General features: G+C 35.4%; 1 protein-coding gene across 1 annotated transcript in view; it reads left to right on the top strand.

Annotated features, from left to right (window-relative positions):
• The window catches only part of LOC145293997 (dynein axonemal heavy chain 10-like), a 345,710-nt gene that overhangs the window by 206,193 nt on the left and 113,098 nt on the right, over positions 1–26,419 (top strand). The window contains exons 52-58 of the mRNA XM_080140914.1: positions 764–861; positions 3,951–4,132; positions 5,592–5,728; positions 15,984–16,201; positions 18,534–18,755; positions 21,714–21,861; positions 26,271–26,406. Of these exons, the coding sequence (XP_079997040.1) occupies positions 764–861; positions 3,951–4,132; positions 5,592–5,728; positions 15,984–16,201; positions 18,534–18,755; positions 21,714–21,861; positions 26,271–26,406 (1,141 nt within the window). The remainder of the gene's footprint in view (positions 1–763; positions 862–3,950; positions 4,133–5,591; positions 5,729–15,983; positions 16,202–18,533; positions 18,756–21,713; positions 21,862–26,270; positions 26,407–26,419) is intronic.

Raw genomic sequence — 26,419 nt, 5'->3', positions numbered from 1 at the left:
GTGGCCATACGAAAAAAGTCTGGAAACTTATTGAATGCACCTCGTATATAATAAAATGTGTATCCTTCTAAGTTGTTGAGCTGATTTCATATCGGCCGTATTTATCGGTATTCGACACACTTGGTTTGCTTCACCTTCTTCTAATGTGGCTTTTTAGTCTCGTTATGATTTTCCCAATTATATGCGGTAGCAAACATATTGTGACGCCGGCAAGAAGAAAAGAACATAACACAGATGAAAATGTAATTAAAAAAAATGTATTTTGAAGAAAGAAAAAAAAGATAGAAAAAGGTGTTGCAAATAGCTGGTATTTACGGAACTTAATCTTAAAGCTGCACCCTTTTAACGGTTCTTATATTTTTCGTCCTCTTAGCTCGATTCGGCTGGGTTGCAGAAATAATGAGCTTTGTTTTCTGTGTTACAGCTGCTCATTTCATCCTCGCACGCGTCCTGCTGTCTTGAAGACAGAGATAAAAGAAGGTGAACTTGCTTTTCAGAGGATAACAAACCACAGAGGAAGGCACTTTGAAAGAACCGCTCACATAAGCATTCTACAATGGTAAGCCTGTGATTGGTTGTTTTTCATCCAATCACAAGGCACCTGGCAAACGACTCCGTAATAATTTAAATAATTCTGCTAAAACATTTGATTTTACATATCTTATATATTACGTTTTAGTTCTGTGTGAAGTAAATGCATGAAAATCAACATTTGTTGGACTCTACTTCATCATCACGACTAAATATCTGCATTTATTTTCAGAAAGAGGCCCAGGATGCCCTAAATGAGGCTTTGCCTGCTCTGGAAGGTGCAAGGTTAGCCCTGGAAGATTTGGATAAATCTGATGTCACAGAAATTAGGTGAGTAAACGCGTACAATCAATTTATATATTGATATGCATAATAGCTACCATCTATATAATAGTGTTGTAGTCTTGGCCTTGCTCCCCAAGAATGTGATCACTACAGGAAATCAAACGACATACTTGCAAAAGAATCAGCTAAATAATAATAAATAATAACAAGTGGAAAGAAAGTGCTACCTGAAGACAAAAAGGATAAACCGCTGCAGAAGCATGGATGTATTGAATTGCAGGAAGTTTGGCCGAACATGGAAAACTTGGAAGCAGATGATTTGACAAGACCATACAGAGGGGGAGATTTGGAGGCACTTAACCCGTTGGACCATGAGGCCTGGAGAGTGAACTTGCAAAATATCAAAAAACTTCTGACCTCCTGGATAAAGAAAAAAGGTGATGTTAAATAGAGGGAAAGAGATAGACATGTAGGTAAATATGCACTTCAACTTCAGGTACATAAATTATTTAACCTACATAAGACCAATAAACGCTGTTTTTTTTTTTTTGTTTCGTTTTTTTTTATAAAAAAACATTATCAGACCCAAAGACCATAAAAATTTTTATTTCTATTATTTTTGCATAACATTTTTATTAGACCCAATGGACAACAGTAAAATATTACATGCAATGGCGGTCATGTTTTTTTTTTTTTTTTTTTTAATTTGAACCAATTTGAAATAAAAAGAAAACATGGTCGCCATTGCATGTAACGTTTTAGTGTTGTCCATTGAGCCTAATAAAAACGTTATGCAAAAATAATAAAAATAAAAATGTTTATGGTCTTTGGGTCTGATAATGTTTTTTTTTTATAAAAAACAAAAAACAAAAACAAGAAACAAAAAAAAACAGCGTTAAAATGTTATGAAAAATAATAATAAAAATTTTTTTTATGGTTTTATTTAAGTCTTTGAGTCTAATAATGTCTTTTATGAAAAAAAAAATAGCTTTTATTGGTTTTATGTATGTCAAATAATTTACACACCTGAAGTGTATATTTACCTACGTATATATATAGAGAGAAAGATAGATAGATAGATAGATAGATAGATAGATAGAGACAGACAGATAGACAGACAGACAGAGAAAGAGTAAAAAGTCGGGACAGTGTCAAGAAGAATGTCAAAGTTATTGATAATCTTGTATGTCATACCAATAAAATAAAATTTTGTGGACATTCATGACTTAAACTTTTGTACAAGTTAGGCATAGACTGAAGTTTATTTGTATCAGATACTAGTTAGCCCTTAAAGGGTAAGATGAAAAATGTTCAAAATAAAAAGTGATTTTGAGATCATATTGTCTTTTTATTGTCTTGAGAAAACATTTTTTTTAAGTGATGAGTAAAAAAAAAAAAATAAAACTCAGGAAGCCTCCAGAGCACTACTACAAGCACTAATTAAAATTAAGGACGCCCTACTAAAAGCAATACTAAAACCAAGTTTCTACCTCCCTCTTCCTTGAAAAGAAAATATTTTTAAGTAAGGCATGAAAGAAAATAAATACTAAAAGCAGTAAATATGGTTAGAAATATGATTATAGTTATATATTGTATATTTATATTTAAATCAGTTTTTTTACTCAATTGGGTAAAATTACATTTCAAATTATATTTATTTGTAACACGTTAAAATAAGTTAAAACAAAAAATATTGTTGACTTTGTGTATGCTTTGATAGCAGCAGTGGTTTTTAATATCGGACTTAAGACAGGGCGGCTATGAAATAGGTAAGCAGACGAATTTTTTTAAACAAGAAATCACAAACCGGATGGACGGTTTAAATGCCCATGCAAGCAAGCTGATCTGAGTTTTATAATATCAAATATGATTGGATTGTGGATTTTATTAACAATTCCACAAGTATTTTTTGTGTGTTTTTTTACCCTGTGCAACAATTCTGATAATTTTGAAAATTTTAATTATTCTATATAATATAAATGAACCTATATGTGTCCAGCTTGCTTCACAAGAATCATGCATGAAAATTCATTTTTTTTTTTAGTAAAAAAAAGGCTTAATCTTAATAATAACTGATAATAAAGAAAGGAAGAAATAATCATGTATGCAAATTAAATTTTTATAAGCAAAGAAGATGAGGCTTAATCTTAATAGTTGATAATAAACTATTACTACTATTGCTGCACGTTTATCGTCACTTGTTCGCCGAGATCGAGGGTTAGACGTTTGGGTCGTCAACTTGGTCAAATGGCGTCTCTTCACTTGATTCGATCCATTGCCAATGCTTCTGTTTACCTATGATGTTCCAGCTTCTGCTTGATGTTATCACCCTACCTCTTCTGAACAGGCTCCAGTGACATCAAAGCTAACGATTCTTCTTAGCTGCCAAACCATTTCAGTCTATTCCAGTGTTATCTATTGAATTGAGGTCAAGCCTGGATCTCAGGTCATTGAGAGGGGTTCTATCAGTAAGCTTCGAGGAAGAATATCTATTGAATCATTCTATGATCGCTGCGAGTTAGTCCGGTACTGTCTTCAACTGTAACAGGCCAAGTCTTGCTGGCATACGCGAGAACATTTTTGACACAGGTGTTGTAAACATAGCCTCTGTTGTGTAACGAGATACATCCGCGAATTAGGATTGGGAGAAGCTCTCTAAATTTTTTCCATAAAAAAATAAAGAAAAATTTTCTTTCAGTTTTTGTGTCTATTAAAAGTATCTCCTTGCAAGGAAGCCTATATTGAACGTACTTATCCATTTATGACAATTACAATCGGGTGCTACCAGATCAGGCTGTCTGAAGATACTGGCTTCCTGACCTAAAATGCACCAAACGTTGATGTTATTGTTTTTTTGTTGATTTTTTTGTTTTTTTTCATTTTGCAAAACTTAATCATCTTCTGCAAATTCAAAAACAAAACAAACAAACAAACAAACAAACAAACAAGTTTCCTCTACAAAACAATCAAACCAAATAACATAAATAAATATTTGAAAATATAAAGAAGTTGAAGCATAAAATCTTTTACCAAAATTGCTGGATTCAGCATTATATAATCCAAAAAAAGATTGATATGCTGTAAAACCAAACAAGTAAACAATAAAATCGATTCCAACCTTGTAATCTCTGCAGGTCATTTGCTAAACCTCCGAAAGCTGTGCAAGACATCTGCGAGTGCATAGTGATTGTAAAAGGGCTAAAAGAGATCAGTTGGAAGTCCGCACGAGGCATGATGTCGGAGGCAAATTTCCTGCGTCAATTAACAGAAATGGATGTCGATGCAATCACAGCAGCACAACAGAAACAGGTCAAAGGTAACTCGATTTATTTCTGTTCAATTCTTTTCTTTCCATACATTTTTCAGCATACCTTATTTTATATACTAACTAGCTTGGGTGCCCGGCGTTGCCCGGGTGTTTGGAGATGTGTGTTGAGCAAAAACTAAAAAAAAAACAAGATTGTAGTAGACAGGCAGTCTCGAACCCGTGACGCGAAGGCAGAAAATAAAGTGGAGGTGTGTGTACGGGTGTTGGTAGAGCAAAAACAAAAAAGAAGGGAAATTGCAAAAGCTAAAAAACAAAAAAGAAGGAAAATTGCAAGAAAGAAAAAAAAAAAAATAATAGTAAGCAGGCTGAAACCTGTAACGCGGCAGAGGAAAAGAAGGTAAAAAAAAAACGGTCTTATCGATGCGCCCACCACGATTGTGACGTCACAGGCGGTCGAAATAACGTCTTTTCGTGAGGTTTGAATGACTTGCAAAAATGTCAGCGACGAAATGGACCCCTCCTTGTAGAAAAGTGCCCAGTTGAAGGTAAAGGAATTAATGATTTTAACCAATGTTTCGATATTTATCGTCCGAAGGGTTGAGCTTCAAAACGATACCGATCTCTTGAAAATCCATCGCCACTGTCGAAAGTTTTAGGCAGACATACAAACATACATACATACATACATTTAAACGGACAGGTGATATTTTTTTGTAATAGACGAGTCACCACTTAGCAAAGCCAAAAATTACTCACGGATCAGGGTTAATGGGATTGCCAGTTAAGGAGAATATGGAGGTGGACTTTGGGTTTACTCTACTGTCCTCTAGTCCTCACATTCTTTGAACGATGTTTCTGATATAGGGAAAAGAATTGCTGTTTTCTAAGTCGGAATCTATCCAATTTATCGTTGGCTGTTTTTTTTTTTTACCATGAAGTAGTATATTTTAGTTGCTTACATTAAGTGGCTTCATGTGTTGTCCATAAAAAATGAACAATACTATTGTTGCAATGTCATTTTAGTTGAATCCAGGTTCATCTTTAAATCCAAAATATTTCACATAAACAGTCACAATTATTTTTTATATATAGATATTTATTAAGCAGGAAAAAAGTCACAAGTATAACAGATGTTGAATAATATGAGAGGTTTGGAGCTGAGCATGAGTTGCCCACCAGTCACCGTCAGTGACGTCATTTGTCATGTGACTTCCGTTTTCTGGTGAGCTCATTCTTTTGAGATGAGGATTTCGTTGACATTGGACGTCTGTCGAGCGGCGGCTAGTTTCTAAGCTGCTGGCTTTAAAAAAAAAAACAAACAACTTTTTAACCTACCCAATGTAATACCGATTTGCTCTCAAGCGAGAAAAGACTTTTCTTTTGGAGAGAGTTTGATATGGAGGCATAAACGTTTGAGCACCCTTGATCTATTCAATGATATTTCCCCCCCCCCCACCCACCGAATTAGATATGATTGCTTCAATTAATCTCCTGCTCTGACTTGCAGCCCGTCTGAAGATGATGGACATTTCAGTTGAAGAAATGAAGTCGATCAGCAAAGCCGGTGCAGGATTGCTCAAATTTGTTGATGCCGTTATGGATTATTGCGATGTTGCCCGGGAGATACGACCCAAAAAAGAAAAGGTAAGGAGTTCACTCTTTCTATACTGATTTGCATCTAATAATATTGCAGAAGATGGACTAAAGTCAGGGAATTTCTGCCATTACCAACTAGCAGAGCGTTACCAAGGGAAAAATAGGTTAGGCATGTGTACGCAGGAAATGGGACGTTTTCGGCGTGGCTGTTTCAGCTTCGCCGATTCGACTCAACCAAAAGAAAAAATATATCTTCATTTACTGAATTAAATTTTAAAAAGTAAAAAAAAAAACTTTGACTACAACGACCAGGCAAACTGAAATGGCAATGCCGAATTGACTAAGCCAAAACGGTGACGCTGAAACGTACCAAAGCCGTGTACACAATGTGATTATGTATGAAGGTGAAATCTGGCCAGTGAGGGTCGAGGACATGCGATACATAGAGAGAAATGTTCTGAAAATGATACAATGGATGTGTACTGTGAATATTGAAGACTGGGTTAGTTCGGATGACCCTGAACAAAGATTAAATCTGTAGAGTATAGGGAGATGTGTGTTGGACAGGAGACTTTGATGGTATGGTTACGTTGACAGAAATGATGGCTGAAGTTCTTTGGTTTGTAGTTGAGGTAACAGGTTCTGTTCAAAGGGGAAGGCCATGGAAAACATGGAAGGAAGGGATAAAGGTGGACTTGAGAGAAAGAGGGAGGAATAAAGATCTACTAGAGATAATAGGTTAGTTTGGAAGTTTATTCATTTAAAGCGGATGTTAAACTTAATATGGTATGATAATTCAAAGATCAATTATATATTTTTATATGATAGATTTATAATCTTTATCTCTACCAATACATAAAAAGAACTTTGTATGTGTGTGTGTGTGTGTGTGTGCACGTGAGAGAGAGAGAGTTTCCTAAGGACTCCAACACGGTTGGGCCGATTTTTATGAAATTTCACAAAAATGTGTTTTCTGTGTCTGTTAGGTTTTGTATCGGAATGCCTCAGATAAATATCGCAAATCGATAATCAACAAAATCCTATAAAAAAAAGAACAGTCTTATTTTGACCAAAGTTAACATTTTATATAGTCTAACATCCCAAGTGCATTTAAGAAGTTATACCACTGCACAAGCAAGAGAGTCCGGCATATAAAATCAACAGTACATATTTTGAAAAGACAAGGGCGCGTTCAAAATGAATGTTTCTGTTTAGAGCACAATCGAACAATGATACTTGACTTTTGCATTTTAAACTGTAAGTCAAGCTATTATGTAAAGATTATTTTATATAATCAACAGTGGGTTCTCTACAGTGCAATGTAGACTACAATTTATTATGGACTAAATCACGTGTGGAGGCATGTGAACTTCCTCCCAGTGCACTACGGTGGATTCCCAACTAGAGCAGGCAATCAATCAATTTGATTGACAAATGGACGATTTCACCGATTTTGATGGCAATAAAAGTATTGGAAATGTGGTATTTAATCATTTAATCTTGGGCAACGTCAGATCTCCCTGCTAATATATATATGCAATTTGTTAAGTTAATTTGAACGAGCAAAGTAAAATGCTAGTATGCACTGTTTCTATAGTTGTATGAAATAAATGTCTTTTTGTATTATTTGGGCTACTATTCTCATCTTGAATGTTATTTTCACAATGTTTTGACTAATGGGGCCATTCTTCAGGCGCATCGTGTCGAATTCATGAATTTTTTTGTTAAACTGAAATCGATCCAGAATTTTAAACTGAACTCCTCACTAGATCCACGAAGGCAAATTGTTTTCGTTCTGTCATCCATGGCTAGGTCGAAGTGTTCATTTTCGCTATATCCTTAATATCGCCCTTGATGAATATTGAATCCGTCACTTTGAAATGATTGTACTTAACACCTTTATCTATTGCATACATGGTCAACGGTTGGGCTTGAAATGAAAAGAAAAAAACGTACAGATCTGTACAGTAAGCAAAAAAAAAAAAAAAAAAAAAAACACAAAAAATACAGTGAAAGCAGAGGAGGTCGTTTGACTTCCCTTCTTCATGAGGCAGTTTTTTACTCATTAACTTTGTGTGACAGGATGGATATATATATATATATATATATATATATATATATATATATATGTTATGGGAAAAGCAGATCCTCACCCTCGAAGTATATGACAAAGAATTATCTGTGCTGTACGTAAAAACTTCAAATCTTCAAACAAAAAAGTGAGATGCAAGTCAGGCTGATTCGAACCGTGAACCTTTTTGTTTTCTAAGAGTCTGCACTTACCAAGACCTTGAGGATAAGGTTTAATTAGTGTCAGGTGAGGCAAAACCGTAATGATTGTTAATGATGGTGGAAGTTTGGCAGAATTCGATTATTTAAGAGGATTGCTCAACAAAAATGTGTTCACATTGAACTTGGAAACGACAATGTTGTGGTCAGCTGGGAAGCAACCACGCAGTATTATGTGCCACAAACGGGAGGAAAGAAACTTTCATCCTGGAAGAAGAAAAGAAAATGAAAGATTACAAAAGATCTGTCATTTGCAGCTCCATCACAGCTGGATGATTTGTCTATTCAAAAAAAACAAAAAACATTTTTTTTTTCAGAATGTCTCTAGCGTTCAACTCATTCGGTTGAAAGAGATTTAGCGATAACAGGTACTTTTTATTTTTATTTATTTATTTTATTTTATTTTATTTATTTATTTTTTTTTGAGGTGATGTTGCTAGGAGACGTTTAGATTTTGGTCATTGGACGACAAATACATATTTCACTTAGGTGCCATAAAGTAAAAATCCAGAAATCAGGACACGATCAGTATTTTATTAAAGCTTTCTCACTACAAAATATCACAGCATCATAACGGCAGGAAGAATTGTTATGAAGCTGATCCATAATTGAAAAAGTTGAGCTTGTGTGTGAGCTGTGCTCGGTTAGGAAAACGAAATGTATAATCCCCATGTGTCTGACAGGCGGTGCTTTTGTGGTCTCTCTCATCTCTCATTTGTCACGTGGGTTGGATGACCACTGTGTTGCCAAAGATGACCTGGCAATCAGATTTCTCTCTCTTGATCTTCTACCTTCCTGAGTATGCTACTCGGTGCTAGCCGTGTCCACTCTTGGATGTTGTCATCCCACCTCTTTTCTTGTTTGCTCCTTCTTCTTCCCTGGTGCTACCAGATCAGGCTGCCCTGTGGCTTCCTGAGACGAAATGCACCTACATTGACGTTTTTTTTTGTTTTCTGATCTTTTTTGTAAAACTTAATTATGTTCTGCAAAACCAAAAACAAAAACAACAGCCTATTCCCCCCCCCTTTTTATTTTATTTTTTCCTACCTTACTCCCGGTCCTGGATATGACCTTAAACTACATCCGATGGTGAGGTCCAGCTTACGGGCTTGGGGAGTGTGGAGCCACCTCTTAATTGCCATTGCTCCCAGGTCCACCCTGACCCGGAGTGGTAGTACCTGTTAGGGTCCCAACTATGGGTTAAATAGAAATAGATTTTAAAAAGGAAAAGAAACAACAAAAAAAGAAAGAAAAAGAAAACAAATATATTCTATTAAATTATCTATTTATTTATTTATTTTTTTGCCCTGTCGGTAGGGCATGAGAACAAACCGACTGCCCCCCTGCAGAGGGTAAAAATCCCTCAATGGGGCAACCAGTTAGCCGTGGGTTGCTACCCGTAAAGTCTTAGGACGTGATCCTGGTGATTGAGCGAACCTAAACCAGGATACATAGAAGTTTAGGCACCGCAACACATTACTTTGGCCCTTACTTCGATTAGACGGGCGGTCGGAGAGGCCCGATCCGACCAATCGGCCAGTCACGCCAAGCTCCACCATATATTGCCCATTCCAAAAACTCACTACTAATACAACACATCCCCCTCTCCCACAAATAACCCTACTCCCTAATATATGATGGAAAGCGGTGGCTGAGGGTCAATCGATTAGGTGTGAATATCGATGACGAGGCTGTAAACCCCTCAGGATTGCTACAGATCCCATAGCAATATCAAGAGAGAACAGATAATCATTATGATACCACCAAAGTCGGTTATATCATCATTGTATCCCTGTAGAGGCTGGGCGAATGGGTTTCCCCCCAGGCTCTTCCCAAATAGGACTCCGAGGTGGGTGGGGAACAAAGATGACGAAAAAAGAAAACAAAATATATGGCTTATTCCTCCCAAAAACCACCCAACCACCCAAAGAGAACCCACTCTGATGTCTCTGACATCAGTAGCTCTGACGAAGAGACGATAAAACCAAGGAACTCAACATTCGTAGTAATAGAATCAATGGAGGAAACTCCTTTGAGCAAACTATCACCTTTTAAAATTGAAAAAAATCTTAAAACTCTAAAACCAAAGTCTATTAAAAAACAATTTAACAGCAGCCTACTAATAGAAACCCATAACGAAGAACAAACTAAAGAAATATTGAAACTAAAATTATTTGAAAACATCAAAGTCAAATGCTACAGACATCCAACCCTAAATACCTGCAAAGGAGTAGTGAAAAGCCACGAACTTGCACTCTGTCCCTTGGAGGAAATCCGGACAAACTTACAGAAACAGAATGTGTTAGATGTTCGCAGAGTTCAAATTAAAAAAAACGGTGAGAAAATCGATACCAATACATATATACTAACTTTCGATTCCCTCACCATACCCAAAGAAGTGAAAGTCGGATATATGAAAATAAATGTAGAAATTTATATTCCAAACCCCCTCCAATGCTTCAAGTGCCAGAAGTTTGGACACCATCAAGATCGGTGCACACGATTACCAGTGTGTGGAAGATGTGGAGAAAGTGGCCCACACATTGACTGCAGAAAAGATTTCAAGTGTGCCAACTGCCTGGGAAACCATGGCGCTGGCTCTAGATATTGCGAAATATGGAAAAGAGAAAAAGAAGTGACCAAACTAAAACATATAAAGAATATATCCTACCCAGAGGCCAGGAAAATCATCGAAACTAAAACATATGCAGATGCAACAAAAAAAACTAATCCAATCAACAATCAAAATGGTCATATACATGTAACGGATACAATTGACAAGAAAATTGATGTCCTAAGCAAACTAATAAAGGAAATGAAAGAACTATTAGAAGAAATGAGGAAAATGAATAGTACAATGTCTGCAACCAATCCAAGGATAATATTAAGTAAAGACACTACTGAACCACAAAAAGAAACAAAACCACAAACCATTTCTACAAAAACAACCGAACAACCATCAAACACATCACAAGCCAGAAAAGAATCAAAAATCCCCCCAGACAAAAAAAAAACAAACAAAAACAGGAAAAGAAAGATCCCGATCTATATCTCGAACAGGGACTCCGACAGAAAATAGATTTGAGGGATTGGAGATGATGGAAGTTGAACACAATTCCAAATGATGAACAAAATATTACAATGGAATATCAGAGGGATAAAAGCAAACCAAAATGAACTCACATTATTAATAACAAATATGAGCCCAGCACTTGTCTGTCTACAGGAGACCTTTCTGAAAGAAAATAATACCATCAACATAAAACACTACACATCTTACAACTACATAAATAAAGATACGGACAGAGCTTCTGGAGGCACATCAATACTTGTGAAGAATGAAGTCCCTCACAGACAAATAAATATAAACACAAACTTGCAAGCAATTGCAGTTTCAGTGATTCTACATAGAACTATAACACTTTGCTCAATATACATCCCTCCAAAAGATACAATCAACGAAACTGAGATAACTCAATTAATAAAACAACTCCCTAAACCTTTTTTTCTACTAGGAGATCTCAACAGTCACAATGTTATATGGGGAAGTAAAGAAACAAATAAAAAAGGAAAAGAAATAGAAAACATAATAAATAAAAATAATCTATGCCTCCTTAATAATCAAAACTACACCTATATGTACCCAGCAACAGGTACTTTCACCGCCATTGACCTTACCTTATGTGATCCTTCCATATATATGGACTATGACTGGAAAGTACACAATGACACCTGTGGGAGTGATCATTTCCCAATCATCCTGGAAAGTCTAAGTACTAGCACTGAACAAAAAACACCCAAATGGAACCTACATAAAGCGGATTGGGAAGACTTCCAGGAACAGTGCAAAAACCAATTAATTATCGAAAAGAATGATGAAGATGACCATTTGAACTACTTCATTAAAACACTCACAAACATAGCAAATAATACCATACCGAAAACAACCAAAACCAACAATCACAACAAACCTTGGTTCACAAAAGAATGCAGAAAAGTCATCAGAGCTCGACGAGCTGCCTTGAGAAAATTTGTGCCAACCTTTATTCTGAACCGTCTCTCGGACTTGAAAGAACAAGAGAATGGAGTACCTCAAGGGAGTATACTGTCAGTGACCCTGTTCAGTATCCGAATTTACAATATTGTAAAAAACCTTAACCCTGGGGTAGATTGCTCCCTATATGTGGATGACTTCCTAATATGCTGTAGATCTAAATATATATCTATAATAGAAAGGAAGCTTCAATTGTGCTTAAACAAAGTAATGCGATGGACGGAAGAGAATGGATTTAGATTCTCCAAAAGAAAAACGAAATGCATGCATTTCTGCAAACTAAAGAACATGCATAATGATCCTGTCCTAACCATGGAAGGAATGCCCATACCAGTTACTGACCAGTACAAATTCTTAGGGATTTTATTTGACAAAAAGTTAACATTCATCCCACACATAAACTACCTGAAAAAAAAATGTAACAAAGCTGTAAATCTTTTGAGAGTGGTAGCACATACCGATTGGGGTGCAGACAGGGAAACACTCCTTAAACTTTACAGAGCACTAGTCCGCTCAAAGCTAGACTACGGTTGTTTCATATATGGATCAACCCGAACATCATATATAAAAAGCCTAGACCCTATTCACCATACTGGCCTAAGATTGGCCCTAGGAGCATACAGAACTTCCCCCGTGAACAGTCTATACACGGAAGCACACGAACCCCCACTAGATCTAAGGCGAGAAAAGTTAGCCCTTCAATATTTACTGAAACTGAAGTCTTGCCCAAACAACCCTGCATACCAATGTACCTTCTATCCTAAATATGAAGAACTCTTTAACATGAGAAGAAAAACTATCAAAACGTTCAGGCTCCGAATGAAGGAAAGCATTGAAGAATCGAAAATTCCAATCTCCAGCATTCACAACTTCATACTGCCTAAAACACCCCCATGGACCATGAAACAAGTTGAAATAAAACTCAACCTAAACAAAAAGTCCAAATCTACCACAAACCCTATTGAATACCACGACGAACTTCAACATTTAAAATTACAATATTCAGACTACACCTTTATCTACACAGACGGGTCTAAAAGCAACAATCACACTGGATGTGCAGCAACGTACCATAAAACCACAATGAAGAGAAATCTTCGAAATGAAGCATCTATATTCACTGCAGAGACTATAGCTATCGATCTAGCACTCAACATAATCTCAGAGGAAACCACCAAAAACTTCATCATTCTCACAGATTCTCTATCAGTCCTATTATCTATACAAAATCAAAAACAAGAAAATCCACTAACAACAAAATTAATAGAAAAAATCAATATCCTTTCAACTACTAAAAACATTATTCTTGTCTGGATCCCCAGCCATGTGGGGATCAAAGGCAATGACAGGGCAGATACAGCTGCAAAAAGATCTCCTCACCTTCCAACTGACAATTTTAAGATTCCACATACTGATCTTAGACCCCAGATAAAAGCATACATACAGGAAAAATGGCAACTGCGGTGGAGTCAGCAAGAGGGCAACAAATTATACTCAATCAAATCTGAACTTAAGGAACGATGTCCGGACATCAAGAGATCACGCCGAGAAGATGTGATACTGACTCGGCTGCGCATAGGGCACACCAACTTTACTCATTCTTATATACTAAATGGAGAATCGGCGCCAGAGTTCATCCCATGCCAGGAGACACTCACAGTAAAACATATCCTAGTTGGGTGTGATGACCTTGCCCCAACTAGAAAATTATATTATACAGAAAGCAATATGGAAGACCTTTTTGAAAAGGTCAACTCAGCAAATATTCTAGCATACCTAAGGAAAGTAAATTTATATAAGAAAATTTAAGGAAATTTAAAGTCACCCAAATATACACATCCATGTATAAATACAACATTTAATTTTTTAGTTCAATTTTATAAAAAAAGGGGAGGAAAGGCTGAAAAAGTCATCCCCCCCCTCCCAATAAAAAAAGTTAAAAAAAAAAAAAAAGGACTCCGGCATTAAATGACCACATAGGTTGATATGCCGTAAAACCAATCAATCAATCAATCAATCAACCTTCTTCTTCCTATCTTGCAAGATGGTCTCCGTGAGAACCTCTGACATGGCAGTACCACATTATTATCATCTTTTTAATAATGGTCAGCAGATTTTCTATGTTGAAATGAAACTGTAGATATTTTCTTGGCGGATCTACAGAAGATTTCTATGTGATGGTATGATGGAGTGACGCCTTAAAGCTGCCTTCGTTCATGGGTTGTCTGACCATGTCTGATAACTCCTGTGAGCTTTTTATTGAATCAAGGCTCAAGTAAAAGTTATATTAAAAGATCACCCACCCAGACATGTACTGACCATAACAACTGTACGACTAGTACATGCCAAAAGAAAACCAAACAAAGAATGCCGAAATAAAATCTTTTGAGCATGACGAAATTAATTACCTAGCAAGAGGTTGTTTTGCTTGGCACAACAAAGAGAAAACTAAAGATCCCGAGCCACTAAGAAGCAGTATATGTTGCTGCTGATGTGAAGGGCTGGGTCACCCTTCTCTAAAAAAATTTGTATTATTATTATTCTCTCCAAATAAGACATATTGCCACTGAGGTACAAGGTGCTACTGTAATTAAGGGTCAGATCCACAAGAGGAATCTTAATAGGGGAGTTGTGCAGTAAGGTATCTATTCATATTACATTTAAATTTCTGCATGTTAGTACAGTTGAGAAAACAGATAATAGCGAATGAATCCAAAAAGCAAGTGGTTTAAGGAAAGAAGCTATTACAGTAGAAAATATTTCGGCATCTACGTACTTCTACAGTGAAGAGTGGGATTTTGTTGTTAGTCTGGTTGATCTGATGTATATATGTTGAAGGAGTACAAATGTGGAAAGTTCTTTGGAGAACATTTTTGTGAGAGTACTTGAAAAGTGTTAGGTGACAACAGCATATGCTGGCTTCTTCTCTAGAGAAGACGTGAACTTGGTGGCACCAACAGTAAGAATACCTGTAAACGATCAATAAATACACATTGCTCTTTCTGACCTTAACAGAGCAGAGAGGGAGAAAATAACAAAATACCAAGGACTTATATACGATATGAAAAGAAACTGAAATCTTAAGAAGGTATCGATCATACCAGTCATTATAGGAGCAACCAGGCTGATGAAAAAGAATTTCAAAAAACTATCCTGCGAATATACCCGGTGAATCAAGTGCAAAAGAAATACAAACAATAGCACTTAAAGGGACGGTTAGAATCTTAAAAAGATCTCTCGGTTGGAGTAACTAAACTAATAGGAGAATGTTTGGCATCCGGTAGAATGCCCCATCCCCAGGAAAAACAAAGTGATAGGAAGATTAAAACAAAAAAGTGGAGGATTTATTTACTGTTATATATTGCAGAATGAAATTTGGATTATTCAGAGTACTGTTCTCATTTTGAGTGTTATTCGCACAATGTTTTGGTTGATGTAACCTTCGACCTACAGGTATATCTTGTCAAACTCGGGAGTCTTTCTGTTGAGCTCGAGAATCTGCATGAATTTCGAATGGAACTTTTAATTTAATCCACGTGGGTAACATGCTCTCGGTATATCAGCCATGACTGGGTAGAGGTCCTAAGTAATTTGCAACTGTATTTTAGCATCACCCACACTGAGGATAGAATCTTCAGCCTCAAGAAGAGCAACTTATTTTTCCAAGTACTTTATCCACTAGTCCACAGGATCCGTGGCATAGTGGATAAAATATTTGGTGGATTAGTTAAAGGGTTCCATTCAAAATTCTGTGCAGATTCTCAAGTTTGACAGAAAAATTCTCAACTCCTACAAAATACATCTGAAAAAGGTCGAAGGTTACATCGACTGAAATGTTGTGCAAATAACACTCAAGATGAGAACTGTAGTCTGAATAATCCAAATGATCTAAATTATCAATTCTCATCTCAAGACTTTAGAAACATAAAATAATGAAATTGTTTTTATCTTTGACGCCAGGTGAACAGATTAGAGAACACATTCAGACAGGCTAAAAAGGATTTGGAGCGGATTACGAAAGAAGTTGCAAGTCTTGTAGAAAATCTAACCGAATTGAGCACAAACTATGATCATGCAATGCTTGAACGTAAAGAGTTGCAAGACGAAGCTGATTTGATGGAACGGCGACTTGTTGCAGCAGACAAACTTATATCAGGTCTTAGCTCTGAAAACGAAAGGTAAGTTTTGAATCTCTTGCATCCTTCAACTTTCCGATGCCTCATCTAAAAATTCTCTATTTTCACTATTCCATAAATGTTGAACTTTGTTTGCCTCAAAACAATGCTTAATAAATAAATAAATAAATAAATACAATGCATTTGATGATATGATTGACTGACTGACTATCCAGTTGTAAACAGGTTTCCATAGCTTGCATAGGCCTGCCTTTTGGCAGCTACTCAGATGTCTGTTAGCCATTTAGCTTGATCCATGGAATCCCGTTGTAAAGTTGCCAAGCTTTGAAGTCCCACTTTCCCACTTGATAGTTTTAGCCCAGGTCTTGCATGGACGGCACATGTCATGTTGTGCTATTCATAAGACTTACCAGATTGCTAGTCGGGTTAGTGTTGTTCGAAATCTGTATAATTAGGTGTGCCTCTACAATCAAACATAAACACAAAGTCGCTTGCATTTTGAAATAACACGAAACAGGAATGAATTATTAGATGCAATGTTTATTTTCCAGTGACAACACTGACAGCATGGAGAGGTCGCAGGCTGTGTATGCAAAATGTCAGAGAGATATGTCTGCTTTCCTCTGCCACAGTTGCCGCTTCTCTTACGTGTTGTCTGGCTGTCTCTATTTTATTGGAACTGATGACGTCAAAACATTCATCCACGCATTGTCTGAAATCTCAGTCAGTCCCTGCTGATATCTATCCCCAGGGATTCTGCATCCCCCATTTTCAACTTCTTTGACGTCATTCCCAGGCACACCTGGATCCAGGATCGCTGCCTTGGCCTAGGATCTGACTGATTTTCCTTTGACATCATCTTTGCAAGGCCAGACAGCTGACTATCCTCTCCAGAACCACCTCTGCTACTTGCAACTCCACCCCCTTCTATAACAGTTAAACAAGCCATCAACTTCCATGATGCAGGTTCTATTTATCTACCCACTATTGTGCTTTACATGACCAAACTAGCAAAGACACTTCTCACATAGTGCTACATCCGGAGGTGGAATTTGGAGTTGCTTACAAAGAATCTGAGTCGCTAACATGCTCTGTTACCTTCGTATGGCGTATTCAACAAAGCATGGCTCACTATGAAGAAGTTGTTGTTCCATCCAAATTCTTAAGTTCGACAAAAACATTCCCAAGTTCGACAACATACACCTGAAGAAGGTCAGAGGCTACATCGACTGAAACGTTCTGAAAATGACATTCAAGATGAGAACAGTAGTCCAAAGAATCAAATAATACAAATAACCAATCTTCATCTAAAAATAAAAATTCAAAAACTATGTTGTAGTCAGTTGGAAAGCAGTCCTGTGGTATCGTGTAGTAGTTCTCAAGAATAAACTTTCCTCCTGAAAATTTCAGTCAGTTTTAGGTACTAAAATGGTGGATTTCTTACTTATTTTAGAGAAACATTCCACGGACTAAATTTGGACTATAATGTAAAAGAAATCAGGCTAATATTGTAGCATAGCTAAGGTGAGGGTGGGGAGGTCTTCAATCCCCATTGTGCATTTGTATTTTTTTTTTTAAACTAGTGTTTTGATAGTATCTAGTATTCTTTTTATTTATTTATATGCTAGGTTGGTGTGTCGTTTTAACTTGAATTATATTACATAAAGTTGGGTGTTATGCGTGTGTGTGTGTGTGTGTGTGTGTGTGTGTGTGTGTGTGTGGCTAACTGTTATTAAATTAAAAATTAAATATGTATTTTGATGGAAATCGCTCGAGACAAGGCATGAAGCCACTTGATGTAAGGAGTTAACAAGAACGAAAGCTGATTATTGTAAGGACAGAAGATATCTATTGACTTTAGTCTTGAAAAGCCTAATGCTGTAGGTAGAAAGAAAAACAGTGAGCAGGAACAGGGTTCCACAACCTTGCAGTCCTTTGAAAGAAACTACTGAAATAGGAAGTTGTATTACAATAGAATTATTAAAACAATGAATTGATGGAGACCGCTAGACCAACGTGTCAAACGAGCTGGAACAAAGGAAGCAGGGAATAGATCAGGCAATTCTTAGGAACACATGCCATAATAGTATTTGTAGAAAAGACTGAGACTAGCAGCATCACATCAATACTATTCAAAGATTTAGACCTTAATTTTATATTTTCCTTTGAATAGAGCTCATGTTTGAGTAGAAAGATGTCATTATATATTTATTGCTTAAAGTTGCATTTTTTTAAAAATTTGGTTAAGGTGGGAAGGTCGAACTTATTATCTCGTGAAAAGGTAGGGGAGTGTCCGGTCTAAAAAGTATTTTTTATAAACTTGTGCAATTTGTTCATGGCTTTATATACCCATTTTCTTTCTTTCTTTCTTTAGGTGGCTAAAAGATTTGGATCTCTTGAAAGAAAAACGATTACGTCTCTTGGGGGACTGCTTACTTGCTGCCGGTTTCCTTAGCTATGTCGGAGCCTTTAGCTGGGAATATCGTACAGACTTGGTCTACAATGAATGGCTTACAGATCTGGTCCAGAAAGAGATACCCCTCAGTCTACCTTTCAAACTGGAAGAAATCCTCACAAGTGATGTCGAAATTAGCCAGTAAGTTGTTAACATCTTTTACATAAAAAGTACATCGTTGTATTTTTTATTTAATTTTTATACGAATTCAACTTATCAAGGCCCAAACGGCTCGAGGATAAGAGTCAATGAGTGACAGGTGGATAGTAAGACGAAAGCGTGATGAATGATAATAACAATAATGGAAGTTTGACAGAATTTAGTTATTTAAGAGGACGGCTCAACAAGAATTTGTTAGCATTAGACTTGAAAAGTCTAATGTTCTTGTTGAGCCGTCCTCTTAAATAACCAAATTCTGTCAAAATTTCCATCATTATTATCATTCATCACGCTTTCGCCTCGCTATCCACCTGTCACTCATTGACTTTTATCCTCGAGCCTTTTAGACTTTAATAAGTTGCATTAGTAAAAAAATAAAAAATTAAAAAAAAAAAAACATAAAACTGTGGAACACATTACTGCGTGACTGAGAAGCAGTCATACGGTAATGTGTTCCACAGACGTGTAGTTTTTATTTATTTATTTTTTTTACTTCATATAGTCACGGCTAATCAAGGCTTGGAGGCCACTCAAGGATAAGATTTAATGGGTACCGTAATTAAAATTTGATAATTATTTATTTTAGAGGACTTCTCTTCAAGAACCGGTTGGACTTTAAAACGATCATGTCATAGTCAGCCGGGAAGCAGTACTGTGGTATTGTATTCTACAGACGAGCAGCTCTAGGAAAAAAAACAAACTCTGCTCATGGAATTTTCGCTTAAATTTAAGCACAGATAGTGAATAAGGGAAATTGTTGATAGTTGTTGTAACTAGTCGAGTGCTTGCTGCGAAAAACTTACCGTTCTTTGAAAGAAATGTAACAACATGTCCGTGCCCATCCAATCTTCCCTTTTGCAATGACGGCATTTGTAGGGGTCATTTCTAGTCACATGATGAAGAAAAATGAAGATTTGGATCAAGGTGAACCTTATTTCAAAGGAACAATGGGGGAGGGGGCAGCAGCCATTCAAACACATTTTTTTTTTTCCGTTGGTTTTGTCGAAAGTGAAAGATCTCCTTCTGCTCTTTCAGCATCTAAGACTGGCATGTTGTTGCCGTGTCGTCATTACCGGCATACATAGCCTTATTCGAACTTTAATTGGAAAATCCCGCTCTACCTAGTTTTTAACCTTACGTTAAAATAATAAGCGAGTGTGAATATCTGACTGCACGGTCAAAATCTCTTTGTTAGTCATCTCTTTAAAATTAAAATTCCATTGATGCACCATTTCTGAGTTAAAGTATTTAAAGTTATAAATATCCTTGACTACGCAAACAGAAAGAAATTTCCCTTCACCACTACCAGACAAAACTTTTCCATGTTTGTGTGTTTGTCTTATAGAAGAAAAAGTTGTTAGTTTTCTCTACTCTATCGTTATTTTCGTAGAAGGGTCTCGACTGAGCTCCAATCTCCTGATAAGACATTTACAGTAAGAACTCGTCTTTTTCTACCACAACAAAAAAGAACTAATTTTTTTTTTTATCCCATTCATCATTCTCGATCCTCTCGTAATATTCTTCATCATTCAACTGACAACCCATCCATCTCGTTAACCTTTATCCTCATCAAATCAATAAAATCGAGTGTCACTTTTTGAAATTTATTTATTTAAAATTTTACTGACAGGACTACATAATTTGATTTTGAAACAATTCATTTCATAATCGATGAAGTCGAATTTTTTTTTTTTTTTTTTTTACCTTTGTGTTGCGGAGACTCACATATGCACAACAAATAAACTCTTCCGAGCTGTAGAAATAGACCGAGAGGTACGACTCTCGATGCAGCCTGTTACCTTCGTAGTAAACATAAGTCGAGGTTGCAACCTCAACTATTAGTCCATCAGAAACTGTGCCATTTCGATGACGTTTTTGCTGTCGAATTGATACAAAAATATTCTGCATAGCCCTGAGAATTCCACCCTCCCAGGTCTTGTTAATCGCTTGTTGCCTGATGCGCCCTCACCGGGAATGCCGACGGGGTTACACAGACATATTTTTGCAGGGCCGAAGTGCCCATTCTCTTAGAGCATTGACTTATTTTCCCACCTTCCTACCTAGTGTCACATCCTCTCGTTGTGGGAAAGAGGTAAATATTGGTCTGTGCACTTCGTAGTATGTCATCTTGGCGGTACGTGCTACGACTGTTGTTGTATATTCTATAACTATTGTTGTATATTCTATTTTGTTTCAATATATATTTAACTTTCTAATCATATCCGTGTTTTTTCATCAGTGACCCATCCGGGCCACAACAACTTGGCGACGAGAGATTCGAATTCACGAAGGAAATAGCGACCTCGGATTAATCACATTGCTGGATCTCATTGTTTTTTTAATGAGTGTAAAAGATGATACGAACATGAAATATCTTATATTATTAGTTTCGTTTCTTTTTAATCGCACTCTTTATATATATATATATATATATATATATATATATATATATATATATATATATATATATATATATATTAGTGTTGGGACGATTAATCGGAATCGGGAATCGGAAGATTTGGAGATATCGGAATCGGAAAAATTGATGCCTATTTTCCGATGCAAAAACGATTCTTTTAATTGTCTTTTTTTATTCGATTTTGTTTAAACCGAACTCTTCCATTGCTGGTAATAATGATTAAATAATAAATATTTATTGATTTTTAAATTACTAGTAAAGCTAAAATCGATAGATCACCATTCACAAGTGTAATTTTGACGTTTAGGAAAATATCTCCATATTTAACATGTGTTTTTACGAAAATCGGGGGAAATAGCAATCTTATAGCTAAATAATTAGAGATATATAAAGAATTGGAATCGGTAATTGTATCGGAATCGGGAATTTAGCACAGAATCGATAATTGTATCGAAATTGGGAAAAATATTGGAATCGTACCATCACTAATATATATATATATACATTATTTTATTATTTAGATGGACATCGGAAGGCCTTCCACCAGATGAACTGTCAATCCAGAATGGTATCCTAACCATCCGAGCCAGCCGTTTCCCTCTGTGTATAGATCCACAACAACAGGCTCTTAACTGGATCAAGAAGAAAGAAGAAGGCAAAAACCTTAAAGTAATAACCTTTACTTTATTTCTTACTAGCAAGCAACCTGGCGTTATCCGGTATAAAAATAGCTAAAAAAATATTACACCACATTTGGCTTTCTAATTTCTATAATATAATTCATTTGAACGGAATGATGTTTTCAAAGTGCAAATACTTTTCTTATTAACCCATAGCACGTGTGTAGCACATGAGACATCTAAACCAACCGTGACTAACAACCTCCACGGACTACTATCCACGAGGGATTTTATATCTAGAAAGGGAAAGATGATTTACAATACAAATGTCAAACCTAAGAAAAAAAATTTTTATAAGTCGAAAGCTTGTTTATTCTTTAAGATAAATGATTTATTTTGGAGAAAAAAACACAAACACATATCGTTATTTGACTTTCTAATTTCTATAACATAATTAAAACATCTATATATTGTGAGCGACATACATCCAACGGAAGGTGAAATTGTACAAAAAACTCAACTCCCAAACTTTACGGCAAATCTTTGTTTTATGATTCTACTAGCGGCAGCAAAATAAAATGAACCTTTTAATTTGTTCGTAATATTTGAATTTGAGAAATACTTCATCCTGGTGCGCTTGGAATATATTATCAGTAATGCGCGCTGTTTTACAATTTGTTATTGTTCTGAGGGAGACAATATGTTTTAACAGGTGCTTCTGCAGTTTAATTTACCGTTTTTCCGTAAGTAACGCGCCGACATTAACCGAGCATAAGAACTGTTTAATATTTCACAAACATTCTGTTTACATTGGGGGGGGGGCGTTACTTACGGAAAAACGGTTACTTAAACTGCAGAAGCAACTGTTAAAACTATATAATTTCTATAATTGAATACCCCTCTCAAAAAGAAAAAAGAATAAAAAGAAGAACGAAAACCATAAACCGCTCGTGTAAACGTACTGACAGCATTATTAGCGTCCTAAATTATGAGATGAAAAAATGAACGAATTTATTAGTAACAGAGAGTTGTTTCCCTCAGAACAATGACAAATTGTAAAACAGCACCCAGTAAAGTTTCCTCAGTCTATTGATAGTTTCGGTCGTTCGAAACATCATGCCATCTCCCTGGGTTGACCCAACCAAGGTTGATCAGGACCCGGCCTGTGTCCTGATCTTTCTCTACGAATTTTTAAAGGTATGATCTTTAGTTTCTGCACGGAAAATAACGACAAGTAAAGAGTAAAAAAAAAAAAATAAATAAAAATAATCATTCTCAAAGACGTGTGAACAACAACAACAATTATCATGATGGTAGTATATCATTCAAACACCACCGTGTTTTTGAATGATATGGTTAAGTGTTAGTTCTGCTCATTTCGAACGGCTTTAAAGATTCACTGCTCACTTATTTTGCGACCAAATTTCAAACAATTTTTACAGTTCATAGGTTACCTTCTCAGTTATATTTCGAAAGAAAAAATTTCAATTGTTGTTCAGTAAAACAGAAGTTATAATAAAATTACTGGTGTTCAAAAGTTCTCAGAATCTGTAAGGAACGGAAAGACGGTTTTTTCTGATTGGCTGTTGGTTACCATAGCAACCAAATCTGTTACGCTACCTGATATCGTCTGAGAACGGCGGATATATATATATATATATATAATATATATATATATATATATAATATATATATATATATATATATATATATATATATATATATATATAGTAGCATATCAGCCTGGTCTTGCCCGGGTGTTTGGAGGTGTATGCTGAACAAAAAAACAAGATCAATTTTTTAAAACTTTGACCTCTATTATGACCCCTTAACATTTATTGTTTTGGGCTCAACTCAAGTTATTAAGTTAGACCCATGTCCAAGGAACCTATATCTAAAATTTCAAGTGCGTAGACCCAAAATTGTCATAGGAGGTTGGTAGAGTTCTCAAACGTCAAATCGTTGAAGTTTTACCCCTTAACAGCCAAATTTCTGGCCGAAAACGGATCACATAGATTTTCCCAAATCGCAGTACCATGTATATCACATTTCGAGTCTGTAGACTAAAAATTGACAGAGTTATTGCGTAGGGAAATGTACACAGACACACAGACACGTTCACTTTTATAGATATATAGATAGATATATATTAAAAAAAATGGAAAGTTCCCCCGGGTTTGTAGCAAAATGCTAACATAGGGAAAACTGGGGATATCCAATTCTCAAAAACAACAACAATAATATATATATATATATATATATATATATATATATATATATATATATATATATATATATATATATATATATATATTGTTTCTTATATTTTACCCTCCTTGCAATATTTTTATTCGTTGCACGCCCGTTTTGTTCAGCTACTATAGTCGCTAAGAAGTCACCGCTGTCCCGATCTGTCGCTCAGCTGTACTGTCGCTGATAACTAACCACCGCTGTTCTTAATCGCTAACCGACCTTTCGCATTAGCTCGCCGACCAAAACTGACTGCTGACTATTTATTTACTTAATTACGTCTTTTATTTGTTTTTGTTTTAATTTAGTCAATTTAAGAAGTTGGTAATAATTTTTTTCTTCCTTTAATATTTTCGAGTAAGTGTCTGAGAAGTTTGGAGTTTGGTGTTATATTAAATTTTTGTCGCTGTTATTAAAACTTGAAATTGATTAAAAAAAAAAAAAAAAGATGCTCAAAGAGGCTGAATAAATAAATACAAAATGGAGTATGATTGGATATCATTAAATAATGGGAGAATGAACATCTTTTTAAAAAAATATTCTTGTACATTTCCTTTATGCAACTACAATAGGTTCAGCTATGCTGACTTAATGAGCATAATCACATGACCTACTTGTTAATCATAGCCTTGTTTTTATTTTTGTTCCTACTTTATTCACTAATTTATGAGATTTATAATCCACATTATTGTCCACTTATAATTATTATTATCCCTATAATTATTATTACTCCTATAAAACCATTAATTAATTTATTTTCCTTTATATATTTATAATTTTTTGTCAGAAAAAGTTGAAATGGTAATATTAATTAAAATAAGAAATATCTAAATACAACAATAAATAATAATATTTGTTTTAAACATAAATATTATGTTTATGCTTAAATGTTTATGTATAAAAGCATTTTTCTCGTCTTTTTTTTTATACGGTGAGAATTAACTGGGGATGTCTATCATATGATGGCACAATCGGTTAAATATTGTTATTGCAAAATGATGCAATTGTAAAAGAACGTACATATTAAATATTGCCACATTTGTGCTTTCGTATATGCAAAAAGTGAAACGAACTATTTCACAGCAGTGTTTATTATGTATGCACAGGTATTTATAAAATTAAAAGTATTTATATTTCCTAAAATATAGATTTTCTCATTTTTCTTCTAAAATATTTTTCTAAAAATATTTTTTAAATATTTTCTGAAGCATTTTCTAAAATATAAAAAAAAAATGTCTAAAATATTTTGTAAAATGTTTAAAAAAAAAAGCTTTTTTCTAAACAAACTTCTAAAATATTTTCAAATATTTAAAAAAATCTTTTTGTAAAATGTGTAAATTTCTATTCAACATGAACACGGTCGAAAATAATTTCTTCTGAACGGAAATTTGCCGATTTTGCAAATATACACGTATGCAGTTAAACAAACAATCAAATATATTTTCAACACTATGTTAGGTATAATGCTCCTTTTTATAATTTTACCATATTTTATTATAAATAAACTAGCAGGGAGATCGGACATTGCCCGGGATTGAATGAGGATGAACGATTGTTCAACCCACCTCCACACTTTTATTGTCATTGAAATCGGTGAAATCGCTCATTATTTTCAATCAATGTATGCTTTAGTCAGGGATCCACTGTAATGCACCGGGAGGATTTTTACATGCCTCCCCGCAGTGATTTAATCAACAATACATTGTAGCCTATATTACACTGTAGAGAATCTACTGTTGATTTTATTTCTTTTTTATATAGAGGATTGAATTTAAATTTAAAATACAAAGGCCAAGTATCGTGATTCGATTGTGCTCTAAACAGAAACTTTCATTCCGAACGCACCTCTGTCTTTTCAAAAAAGCCTACTGCTGATTTTATACACTAGGCTGTTCTGCTTGTGCCGTGATAAACTTCTCAAATGCACTAGTGATGTTAGGCTGTATAGGGTGTTAACTTTGATTTTGTTTTCGATTATCGATTTTCAATACATTCGTATTCAGATACAAAACCTATCTAAGAACTCCGCCAGACACACCGAGTACATTTATGTGAAATTTAAAAAAGACCAGTCAAACCACTTTGGAGTCTATAAGGAACGAACTCGTGCATGCACCCACACATACACAGTGTATTTAGAGAGTGTATTTAGATAGTGTATTTAGTAGAGATTAACCATTTTTACCATTAAATACTTGTTTCCTTCAGGTATACTCATTTAATGATCCGGATTTCCTAAAACAGTTGGAAATGGCAATAAAACATGGATTTCCGTTCCTGTTCCAAGACGTGGATGAATATATCGACCCAGTCATTAATAATGTATTGGAAAAAAACATTAAAGGTAAAACCTCTTG

Source organism: Euprymna scolopes, chromosome 2 (assembly GCF_053919585.1).
Source record: "Euprymna scolopes isolate OS-2025 chromosome 2, ASM5391958v1, whole genome shotgun sequence".
NCBI classification, from domain to species: Eukaryota; Metazoa; Mollusca; class Cephalopoda; order Sepiida; family Sepiolidae; genus Euprymna; species Euprymna scolopes.
Note: the sequence above shows the minus strand (reverse complement) of the source record. Positions and strands in the feature narration are given on the sequence as shown.